This window comes from Polistes canadensis, unplaced genomic scaffold (assembly GCF_001313835.1).
Source record: "Polistes canadensis isolate GaletaPanama2010 unplaced genomic scaffold, ASM131383v1 scaffold_165, whole genome shotgun sequence".
Classification (NCBI taxonomy): domain Eukaryota; kingdom Metazoa; phylum Arthropoda; class Insecta; order Hymenoptera; family Vespidae; genus Polistes; species Polistes canadensis.
In genome coordinates, this window is record NW_014569712.1 from 208,419 (window position 1) to 220,783 (window position 12,365).

At 33.2% G+C, this 12,365-nt stretch overlaps 3 protein-coding genes across 4 annotated transcripts; 2 read left to right on the forward strand and 1 right to left on the reverse strand.

Annotated features, from left to right (window-relative positions):
* The first annotated feature begins 4,235 nt into the window (after positions 1 to 4,235).
* LOC106789122 (peroxidasin homolog) lies at positions 4,236 to 10,196 on the forward strand. Its single transcript, XM_014753049.1, has 5 exons — positions 4,236 to 4,588; positions 6,033 to 6,553; positions 6,646 to 7,417; positions 7,505 to 7,859; positions 7,933 to 10,196. The coding sequence occupies exons 1-5, from the start codon at positions 4,368 to 4,370 to the stop codon at positions 9,988 to 9,990; spliced, it is 3,927 nt and encodes a 1,308-aa protein (XP_014608535.1). The 5' UTR covers positions 4,236 to 4,367; the 3' UTR covers positions 9,991 to 10,196.
* Positions 10,197 to 10,283: 87 nt separating this feature from the next.
* On the reverse strand, positions 10,284 to 11,458 carry LOC106789123 (acyl-coenzyme A thioesterase 13-like). Of its 2 annotated transcripts, XM_014753051.1 has the most exons (4): positions 11,146 to 11,297; positions 11,044 to 11,068; positions 10,884 to 10,968; positions 10,284 to 10,604 (listed from the first exon to the last, which is right to left on the reverse strand). In XM_014753051.1, the coding sequence occupies exons 1-4, from the start codon at positions 11,224 to 11,226 to the stop codon at positions 10,451 to 10,453; spliced, it is 345 nt and encodes a 114-aa protein (XP_014608537.1). In that variant the 5' UTR covers positions 11,227 to 11,297; the 3' UTR covers positions 10,284 to 10,450. The 2 variants fall into 2 exon arrangements, with proteins under 2 accessions (XP_014608537.1, XP_014608536.1); XM_014753050.1 differs by having other exon boundaries at positions 10,884 to 11,068; positions 11,146 to 11,458.
* A 209-nt stretch (positions 11,459 to 11,667) lies between these two features.
* Positions 11,668 to 12,342, forward strand: LOC106789124. Its single transcript, XM_014753052.1, has 2 exons — positions 11,668 to 11,865; positions 11,944 to 12,342. Exons 1-2 carry the CDS (start codon positions 11,818 to 11,820, stop codon positions 12,232 to 12,234), a joined length of 339 nt encoding a protein of 112 aa, XP_014608538.1. The 5' UTR covers positions 11,668 to 11,817; the 3' UTR covers positions 12,235 to 12,342.
* Positions 12,343 to 12,365: the final 23 nt, after the last annotated feature.

A 12,365-nucleotide genomic window follows, 5' to 3' on the forward strand; every position in this document is an offset into this window, starting at 1 on the left:
ATTACGTAAAAAAAATAAAAAATAAAACTATCGTGTGTAAGTCGTTGAAATAAAAAAGGGGCAACGAGACGCATGAATTTTAAGTACAAATTCGAACGCAAATCACGGTGTAGTAGTCATTCTTTTTCATTTCATTTATAATCGATCATGCGTGCGTGCATGCATGCACGCACGCATGTATGCAAGTAAGCAAGCAAGCAAGTATGGTTGTATTAAGAATATTAAAAGAGGTGCGTTCTAATCGGTCACGCGTGTCGTTGTCATTTAATTTTTTATGGATGAGTATGTATATTACATACATTGCATCTACATATGTGCGTGTATATTAAGTATATAAGACAAACAAATAAAATTGTATTGTATATATACAAATTACATATGTATCTATATATATATATATATATATATATATATATATATATATATATACCTCTTATGTTAATTATAAAAAAACGTAATAATAATTTATAATTAAACAAACAAAAATTCGAGTATAACGATTAGAATTAAGAACATTTTATTTATCCTCGTCCTAGAATTATCTTTAATATTAAGAACTTGAGAAATACTTAAATAAATTTCTATTCAAAGTGAATATACTTTTCTCTTTGCACATAATTATTTTAATTATTAATTTAGTTTCGGCACACGGGATGATTATTAAAATAATTTTTACTATTAAGAGAAAATTAATTTGATTATATGATAAAAAACGATAATAAAAATAGAAATCAATTTGTTGAACGAATGTTATTAATGAATAATTAATTAAAAATCATTTTAATATTATTGTAAAATGAATAATATTCTAATGAAGCACACGTTGCATCCGAGTTTTTTTCACTAGGATAGTTGAACTATAACTGTCTCATACTTTGTTTACCTAAAACAAAGAAACTCTAAACTTCTAAGAATTTATTTTTCTGTAATATAACGCGTTATTTTATTGCAGAAACGAAACTTTTCTACACGCACCGGAATACAAATTTTTATTGTTTTAAATATTTTATTAATAATAATAATATAAAATCGTGTAAAGATTGAAAATACAGTTGAGGGATAAAACCCACTACAAGAGGAAATCGGTACTGCTGCCTAAATATTGAGTCAGGAGCTATTTCTGTTAAACCCGTGAGATGGATGAGATGCGAAAAAGAGGGGTCTAACCACTGTTACACTCCTTTACCATATACACCAGCTATACAACACACATTGCATACATATGATAGAGTGCCATGACTTTAACATTATCGAGGACGAGTTGTTAGGTACATTTACTTTACCCAAGCGTCAGTCTATGCATCGTACTGCTAAGTTAACCCGTTATGGATTACAGTATTTTGCTATGGTTTCCTTGGAATCTGGTAAATAATAATGCTGTATACACAGATCGTATTACAAAACATATAACGTGGCATTTATTCGAAGAAAATTGTTACATTTTTTAAAATATAATATAATAAAACGATGCATAAAAATAATTCGATTAAATTTTAATATTTTTCGATGCTTTCGCAATACTCGAGCTTCTAAATTAAATTATTATTATTTTATTAGTTAATTATTATTTCTCTCGTAGAGACGTTTGTATATACGCGTAATAAGAATTATGTTCAGTTAAATTTCGCAATTTGTCAGATAGATTTAAGATGACCATACGAATTTACCATTTTAGGTAACGTTGTGGTATATCATCCCAACCGACATATTGCTATAATCATCATCACCCTGACCACACGATTTAAGTATACATTATACACGCATATGTATATATATATATACATACGCGTATCGTCTTTTCAATATTGGCTTCGTGGTACTATGTAATCATGGATAATTTATACACGATGACGATCACCGTCGCCATATTCTTCATACGTAAACCAAAAAATTTCCAACATATATATCACACTCTGACAAATAACGTTACCTTTGTTTTTTATTTTATTTTTGGATATTACACCGTTTCTTTCTTCGTGGCAACTTAACGATGAAAAATAAAAGTAGGAACGTCAAATTTTTCTGTAAATATGTACTTTCGAGTTGAGTCATACAACGAGAGAAACAGAAAGAGAGAGAGAGAGAAAAAAGAAATAAAATAAAAATAAAGAACCGAACGACAGGGGTCAGTAATTCTTTTGCTTTGCCGGCAAACAAATTTCAAATGTTCATTGTCGGCTTCGTTAGATTCTACCGGCAAAAGAGTCAGACTTATGAGTGGTCAGAGTGGGTTATAATAGGGTCAACGAAACTCTAGTTTCACGCATACATATATAGATGTACACGTTCTTACTCATCATGTTCTCTCTGTGTAATATCTGCGGCATAATGTCTAATCTAAAATGTGTATCTCCTCATTCACGGACAACGAATATTCGCAATATCGTTCAACCAGTTATTTCATTTTGCCTATCTTTTTTGTAGCCCTCTTTTCCTCCTCCTCCTCCTCTTTTTAAATTAACGACACATCATCCTGATTTGCGTTTATGAGAATTTCTCGACTTTATATTTCTTTTTTTTCTTCTTCTACTTCTTCTTTTATGCACATACGTATAATTAGATGTACTCATATTTTTATGCATAAATAGCCACGAACATTCTTTGTTCTATATGGAAAATAGAACTTCATTGTTTACAAGGGATACAGTTGTTCTTTATTAAAAGGAAAATAGCATTCGTTTATATATACCACACGCATATCATCCCACACGTCACTTTCGCTTTCGTCATACCCAATATTAACTGTAATTCACTGTCCCTTTATGTTCTTAAACTTCAACTTACGTAATTCATAAGTTTATATATCGTATTAAATATATTTTGTTAAATATAAAATTCTAATACATTCCATTGATCGAAATCTTCCCTATACTCAACCGGTTGAAATTTTGCATTATTGCATTTCCATTGCACATTTACAAGCTATATGATTACACTTTGTCCAAGGTCAAGAGAAAACTTCTGGAAAGACTTCTAAAAAAATAATTGAAATCATTTTGAATATACGAAATTATTGCAACAAATTAATTACACGAATGGTAAAATTGTATTTTTGTTTTCTTTGGAAAATAATTTAGTTAATCTAATTTAATCGATACATAAGAGAAACACTAGCATAAATTGATGAAAAATTAATCCTGATTACTTTAGAGTATTACAAAATAATCTTATAAAAACAATTAACTCATTTGCATAATTAGCATATATAAAAACGCAATTATATTGATCATTGTTATCACAATACACTTTACATTCTTGAATAAAATACATTCTATATGAATAAATTCTTTAAAAAAACAGGTAGAAAATATTTCAAATAATAATCTTTTGTTTAACGTTAAATAAAATAGAAAAAAAAAGAAAAAAATCATATTTTAATCGTACCAAATATATAATATTACTTTTTCCTTGAATGAATAATAAAGAAAATGGGTTAAAGAAAGAGAGAGCCTGGGTTATTCGGACACCCTGTAGGTGGAAAAGGGGAACTCGTAGCACAGGAGTAGCGGGCGTCGGCTAGTTGGAAGGAACGTAGTGGGTCGGTGGGAGGTTTTAAAGAGTAACGAAGAAAGAGAGATGAAAAAGAGAAAAAGGGAATCAGAATGAGAGAGTGAGAGAGTGAGATCGAAGAAAGAAAAAAGAGTGAGAGGAAGGTTTGAAGCGGAACGCTTTGGGACCGGAGTTCCTCGTGCTGCAGAAGCAAGCAGAATCCAACTGAGTTTGTGTGGTTGGTTGTAAGGCATAGCAAACGAGCTAGCAGCAAACAGCAAACAGCAAGCAAGCAAGCCAGCCACCGCGTGCTTTTTCCTTCTCCCTCTTTCTTAATCGTTCCCCATCTAACTATCTTTTTCTTTCTCTCTTTCTTTCTTTGGTCTCTCTTGAGCAAGCAAGCAACGACGACGCCACCACCGTTCGTCTCACAGGAATCTCTCTTTCTCTCAGTATCGGCTCGTCTCGTAGTGCACAACGATCACGACAACGGCAACGAGGACGAGCCCATAAGTGGGGAATTAACTTTCGTTTCAAACGAAGCAAATAAAAAAGAAAAAGAATAATAATAAAAAGAAGAGAGGAGGAAGAGAGAGAGAAAGGGATATTATTCTTCATACGTGAAAGGATACATGCAAGAGAGAAAGTTGCGTATCCTTTCTTATTATTCTTTTTCTACTTGTTCTTCTTCTTCTTCTTCTTTTTCTTCTTCTCCTATTCTTCTTTGAATTCGATGAACATAATTGTGGAACCTGTATCATTATCATCATCATCATCATCATCATCATCATCATCATCATCATCATCGTCATTATTATCATCGAGTTATTGTTATTACCGAATTGTTTAATCTAATATAATATTCAACGAATACGATCATGAGGAAACTTTATATCCTTCGTTTATTTTCATCTTATTTATTTCTGATCGTGCTGTCGTGTTCGATTTTACAAAACATCGTTGCGGAAAGAAGACACATCAACCAACAACACGGACCACCAGAATGTCCGATCAAGTGCATGTGCTTAAAGAGAACCGTCAAATGTATGTTTCAGAAATTAATTCGTGTACCAAGAGTACCGGCCAATACTACGGATCTGTAAGTGATATTCTTCATTTCGTTGTTATATTGTTAGATCATTAAAAAAATAAAAATGATCATGTTAGTTAAAATGAATTAATCGTTATTAACAAAATATATCGTATTCGTTATTTACAGTATTCGTTTAATACATATGTTCGAGAAGAATAGATGATTATATAAAAAATTAACGAATCATGATTTAAATATAATTCACATTTATTCTTTATTCTCAGCATATAGAACTGGCATTCTATATTATTATAAAATATATATCTGTAACATTAATAACAAGTTTATCTTATCTCAAGTATTTATCCTAATTTTAATCATAGCAGTAAAAAACTGATAAAATTCATTGATCCTACATCCATACATATATATGTATATATATTATTATTATCATTTACGTTACATTTTTTGGTCGTTTAAAACATGCTCGTATTCGTTATCTCCAATATGTAGTAAAATATTTATGAGCCTTCTTTTGTAGATTACATCATTGATTTTTTTTTTCGTAAAATAAGATTTACTGCAATATTAAATCGTCGGTGAATCTAATTAATTATATTAAATATCGAAAGAAAATTGTCTATTAGAAAATTAGAAAGAAAAAATGAAATTGATGGAGGAACAATGAACGCGTTATTTCGAGAAGTGACGAAGAACCGTCGTTAAAATTTTCTTTTTATATATATATATATCTATGTGTGTGCACGCGTGAGAGAGAGCATAAGCATGTGTAGTTTTACAAAGCACGCATTGGATACGTTGCCTACTATGTTCGCTATTTCTGTATGTTCGCCGATCATCATTCTCTATTCTCTTTTTCTCTATCTTTTCATTATAACATCCTATCAGTTAAACATCGCTGATCATGTCGAATTAATATTGAAAAAAAAAAAAGTTGACTTTTGCAATGAATGCAATCAGTTAGGTCAATGAAACATCATATCTTTAAACCCATGAGATCTTATTTAAACATGATCGATTAGATCTTTATTATAAATAACTTATCAGGTTATCTCTAATATCTTCCTTGATCCTCTTATTTATACATCGAAGAACAAACATTTTTATCACCATTTTTATCGTTCTTCGATCATTGTCATATCAGTTATATTGTCATATATCTACATGCTATTGCATACACGTACTCGTGTAAGAAGATTGCATTTATACAAAAATTTGTCTAGTTGCGTTTCTAACACTCTGACAATTTTTCAAAAATTCATTCTTTCATAAAAGCCTTGTAAGTTATCATTAACGATGACTTTTGATCATTGCGATCACTGGCTGGGTTGGTCATAGGTCGTAGATTGTCTGGTAATCGTTTAACGTCATTATCATGCGAGTATTCGTAACAAATGATCCGTAAATGAATAGAAATAGTAATCCCCAACATTGTCCTGGCACACCCCTTCCTTCATTTTACTCCAACCATGACCTTGCTCGTTTTCAGGGATTTAAGATTCAACAATATAGCGGAACTACGAGCTGGAACGTTTCACGGTTTAAAGCATTTGCACACACTACTATTGAACGATAATCATATTAAACATATACCGGCATATGCATTCGATGGTGCAGCCAATCTACGAATCCTTTCATTGTACAAGAATCGTATAGAGGATTTATCAAGCAATGCTTTCGCTCATCTACCGAAATTAGAACAACTTTATCTGCATGACAATCGTCTAACTAACATAGCCAAAGGTACTTTCAATGATTTGCCATCGTTGGAACGTCTCTTTCTTTACAACAACATGTTACAACGACTTCCTGCTGATGCATTTAAAAACGTTGGCCCGATGACACGTCTTCGTCTCGACAGCAATGAACTCGTTTGCGACTGCAATTTACTTTGGTTGGTTGAGAGATTAGAAAAAAGACCAACCGATGAAATGGCTGCTATATGTCAATATCCTAACGAGATGAAGGGTAAATCGTTAAAAACTATGACCACCAGAGATTTTCATTGCAGTTGAGTAATAGTTGTTTAAACATTTACAAATTTGATCGAATTATTTCATAACATTACTAAAGATGGTCATCGTTTCTTTTTTTCTTTTTAGCAAAACCACGTATAATGGAGGGTCCGGAAGATACCGAAGTTAAGATCGGTGATACAGTAACGTTTACTTGTCGAGTGATAGGAGATCCGGAACCAGAAGTAACGTGGATGAGAGACTCCAACGAACTTTATGTCGATGGTGAACGATTCTCTGTTAGAGACGATGGTACTTTAGTAATTGCTGATGTCACTGAGGAAGATACTGGCGAATACGAATGTATAGCTAGTAGCGACATGGGTTCGACTAAATCGAGAAAAGCTAGAGCTTTGGTAATTTCTTCGTCATTGAGATTTAGTCAATTGCCAGAATCGCAGACTATAACAGCTGGATCGGATGTTTCATTCGTTTGCGTACCCGAGGGTTATCCCCGACCTGTTGTACAATGGTGGACCGATGATCTACTTGTTTCTACTGGTGGACGAATATTAGTGGAAGATGATGGAAGGGTACTTCGTATTCTAGCAGCTAAAGAATCCGATTCAGCTAGATACGTCTGTCGTGCTAGCAATTCAAATGGTTACGCGGAGGCCAGCGCTGATCTCGAAGTTATACCTAGCGAATATAGTCCGCCGATATTGACCTATCAACCTCACGACATGGAAGCAGAACCTGGAGCTATAGTCGAAGTACCTTGCAGAGCCGAAGGTGAACCGAAACCATTAATACAATGGAAAAAGGATGGTGCTACTATCTCAGGTGATAGGGCTCGTATTCGTATTTCTCGTGCTGGTAGTCTTTATCTATACAACGTGACGTCTCAAGATACTGGAAGGTAACAATTTAATTTAGAATTTGTTTTCCTCTAACTGTTAGCCTCGAACTTTTATATGCATGTAGTACATTTTTTTATCAAAAATAGATACGAATGTTCGGCCGTAAACGATTACGGACGTGCAACCGCTCAAGCTCTCGTTCGTGTTCGTCAAGTGGGAACGATAGATGCGCTTGTTATAAGAGCGTTCAAGGATGCTTCAGAAGAAATAGATAGAGCCATCAATAAGACCTTGGAAAGTTTGTTCAACAGCGACGGTACATCTCGACGAGTCGATCCTTTTCGAGTTGCACGATTTCCAAATGCGATTGGACGTGCTGCTGCTAGACCAGCAGAACTCTTCGAAAGAACACTTGTTAATATTCGACGTATGGTTAATTCTGGTGTAGCTACCAACGTTACTGATGAATTTCGTTACGAAGAAATCCTAACATCCGACCAGGTACTATCTTAAGTATTCACGTACATAGATTTTTACGAAATATATAACAAGAGGTAATATTATTGATTTATAGGTACGAGAAATCGAAAGATTATCTGGATGTACTGGTCATAGGAGTCAGAAGAATTGTACGAATATATGTTTTCATCACAAGTATCGCAGTATAGACGGTAGTTGTAATAATCTTAGGCATCCAACTTGGGGTTCATCGTATACAGGATTTCGAAGAATTCTCCAACCTATTTACGAGAATGGATTTTCTATGCCAATAGGATGGCAAAAGGATCGTCGTTATTATGGATATCCAAAACCAGCAGCTCGTCTCGTTTCGACTACCTTGATATCAACGCATGATATCACTTCTGATGATAGAATCACTCATATGGTGATGCAATGGGGACAATTTTTGGATCACGATCTCGATCATGCTCTACCATCCGTATCTAGTGAATCTTGGGATGGTATAGATTGTAAAAAATCTTGTGAAAATGCTGCACCATGTTTTCCCATGGAAGTACCACCCGGTGATCCTCGTATAAACAATAGAAGATGCATCGATTTCGTTAGGACCAGTGCCGTTTGTGGTTCCGGAGAAACAAGCTTATTATGGGGTCACTTAATGCCTCGCGAACAATTGAACCAACTTACCAGCTATTTAGATGCTTCACAAGTTTACGGTTACGACGACGAACTCGCTCGAGATCTTCGGGATCTAACAACGAATCATGGATTATTACGAGAAGGTTCAATATTTCCAGGTCGCAAAGCTTTGCTTCCTTATGCTTCTGGTCAATTCGTCGACTGTCGTAGAAATCCTTTAGAAAGTTCTATCAATTGTTTCGTCGCTGGCGATATTCGTGCTAACGAGCAAGTAGGTTTATTAGCGATGCATACGATATGGCTACGAGAACACAATAGAATAGCTCGTCGATTACGCGAATTAAATCCACATTGGAACGGTGAAAAGTTGTATCAAGAAGCGAGAAGAATCGTGGGTGCCGAGATGCAACACATTACTTTCCAACATTGGATACCAATTGCATTGGGTAATACAACTGACAAACTTTTAGGACCTTACAAAAGATACGATCCTGATTTGGATGCGAGTATATCGAATGTTTTTGCAACGGCAGCCCTACGTTTCGGTCATTCCTTGATTCAACCACGTTTAGAACGATTAAACGAATCTTTTCAATCTATTCCACAAGGTGCTCTACCTTTACGCGACGCTTTCTTTGCACCATGGCGACTAGTTGAAGAAGGTGGTGTTGATCCTTTGATAAGAGGAATGTATGCTACAGCAGCTAAACTTAAATTACCTGAACAAAATTTGAACGTTGAATTGACCGAACAACTCTTTCGTACGGCTCACGCAGTAGCCTTGGATCTAGCTGCTATGAATATTCAACGTTCACGAGATCATGGTATCCCAGGTTACTTGGAATGGCGAAAATACTGCAACTTGACCCACGTAGAAACTTTCGATGATTTAGTCGTTGATATAAGAGATTCTAAAGTACGACAAAAACTTCGTGAACTCTATGGACATCCTGGTAACATAGATGTATGGGTTGGTGGTATTCTCGAGGATCAACTTCCCGATGCGAAGGTTGGCCCTCTCTTTCAATGCCTCCTAATAGAACAATTTCGTCGAATTAGAAATGGTGATAGATTTTGGTACGAGAATCCCTCGAATTTCCGACCTGAACAATTAGCCCAGATACAACAAGTTACCTTGGCAAGAATACTTTGCGATAATGGCGATAAAATTGATCGCATTCAACCTAATGTCTTTCTATTACCAAATGACAATGATAACAAGTTTACCTCTTGCGATAATATACCATATTTAGATTTAAGCATGTGGTCCGATTGCTGTGACAATTGCGAGGACAACAGTAACACCATATCACGTTTCCGACGAAACGCTGCCAAATATTTGTCGCCCGAGCATAACGATCTAGAATTACAAGAAATTTCTCCCAAAGATAGCAAGAAAATAGATTATTTGGAAAAAATGATAGAGGAGGTTGAAGAGAAATCTGAAAAACTACAAAGATTCGCGAATTCTTTGTCGCTGAGGATAAGAGAATTAAAATCGTTATTGTCCGATGCCAAAACGTTGAAATAACACGATTAATGTAATATTATTTGTTAGATAATTTTTCAATGTATTTTTCTATGCATTTCTTTTGAAATTTCGCACGTGCTTTTCATTGAGACCAAATTTGTATGCATTTATTGTAAATATAGTCAAGATGATAGTTAAAACGTGAAACGCGAATTAGAAATGTGAGAAAACAAAAAAAAAAGAAATACTTTTCCATATCTTTTATCTTTCTTTTCGCTTTTTATATCAAAGTGACTTGTATTAAGTATTGAATATAAACGCCAGCAGATAGTTTCGATTAGATTTCAAATTAATTTTAATCTATGAAAAATGTTTCAATATATTCTATACAAATACATTGTTGATCTGAAAATTATATTATCAAGACGAACACAAATGTTTTTGTTTTAAGTATCTATGTATATATCTTTTTATGTGTGTAGTATATTACATAATAATTATTAAAAACTTAGATATTTCTTTATAAGATAAACTTTATATGCTTTCCGTTAGCAATAATATCTTTACCATTATTTTTGGTGAGATCTACTGCAAGATATGCTAGAGTACGACCAGCGCGTATAGTTTTAGCATCAACTTCAACCACTTCACCAGGAAATGCAGGTTTCATGTATCTGTGCCATTGACATATGTAAAATGAAGAAACTTTAGATAAATATATCTTATAAATAAAAGGAAACATAAACCCTTTTTTATAGTTTTTATACTCTATGCTAACTCTTATTATTAAAAAAACAAAATTAATGTATATCTAATCTAACAGAATATGCATTGTATAGAGCGAATAATCAAAGACGATGATGATGCAAATAATACATATCAATGTACAAGTTACAAATCTTTGTCTACGTACTCCTAAATATTGTAATTAACATAAGAGATAAATATCTTACGAAACATTCATGTTTACAGAAACTCCTGGAGCACCGGTCCCACATGTCATCAAAGCATAAGTTGAAATGCAGTCGATAATAGTTGCTGTAAAACCGCCATGTAATGAGCCACCTAAATTTAAATGTTCATCGGAAACAGTAAATTCAGCTTTACAATTACCATCCCCTGCAGAAAGTATTTTTACCTAAATAATAGAGCATAGAAACTTGATCATTATTTTTGGATATTTAAATATCTATGACAGAAGAGAAATATACATACGTTTTTCATGCACTTTCCAAAACCATTAGATGTACTAATACGTTCTAAAACAGCTTTAATAACTTCAGTACTTCGTGTCATTTTATATTTTATTCCATATATATTGTCACTTTTTCTTAAAATCACTGAATAAATAATAAATATTAAATAGAAACTTTAAAAAGAAAATTCGATTAATATTTGTTTTAATTATTTATGAAATATTATTTAACTAAAAAATATCACTGTGATTAACAATTTTTATGTATACACAACAGCACTTTGTTACGCAATAACAATATGACTAGCCATATGTGAGATAGTAGTGTGTTGCAGGATAGTATCTATGGGCTATAGGAACCCCGCGCTATTAAAGGTCCCGCAAAACGTAAACAATTGAGAAAAGAAATTCGATTAATTTTTGCTTAATTATTATATCAATTAATATTTATACAGATAAATATTTTTCATATTAACTTTTTTTTTTCATTTTGCATAGGATCCCAGAAAATATAGGAACGGGCCTGTGTAGTTATCTATACGTGTTACGTACTACGTAATTCAGTGAACTCACTGTTTGTGGTGCATTCTTCTAAGTAGTCCGAAACTGATTATTTTTACTTGTCATTAAAAATGGAGTTTCCAAGTGAAATTTAAGAAGTTATACCAAATATAAATAAGATTGGAAGCAGAATGGATTCCGAATTAACATGCGAGTATCAAAACGCGTACAATATACAGGTATATATAACATATAAATAATTTATAAGTATATTAAAAATGATTTCATGACATAACCTATATTTTCTTATCATTTAGGTTCTTAAATATGACAAGCTAGTACAGAGATCTTTGAATCGAGTTGCAGTAGTCAACGGATTATTGAAATCTAAGTTACTAACGATAGAGACTCGTGAAAGATTGGAAGGAGAAATGCGAGAGATTCAACGTATCCTTATGATTAACAAGCAACAATTAGATCGTTTGCGAAGGAAAGACAGAGGACTATTTAGTACGACAATTTTCCTATTTTTATTTTGCTTTTTGACTTACGTCTCGTATTATATTTTTACTATTGATTTTTCTAAAGTTTTTGCATATGCAATGTAAGAAAATGTATGAACCAAAGCTGTATTATGTGTTTCAGTATTATAAATAATTTTTATATCATTTAACTATTTTTCTATCGTAGAATTATATTGATTTTTTCATTAATAACGTAAGTCAAATATATATATATA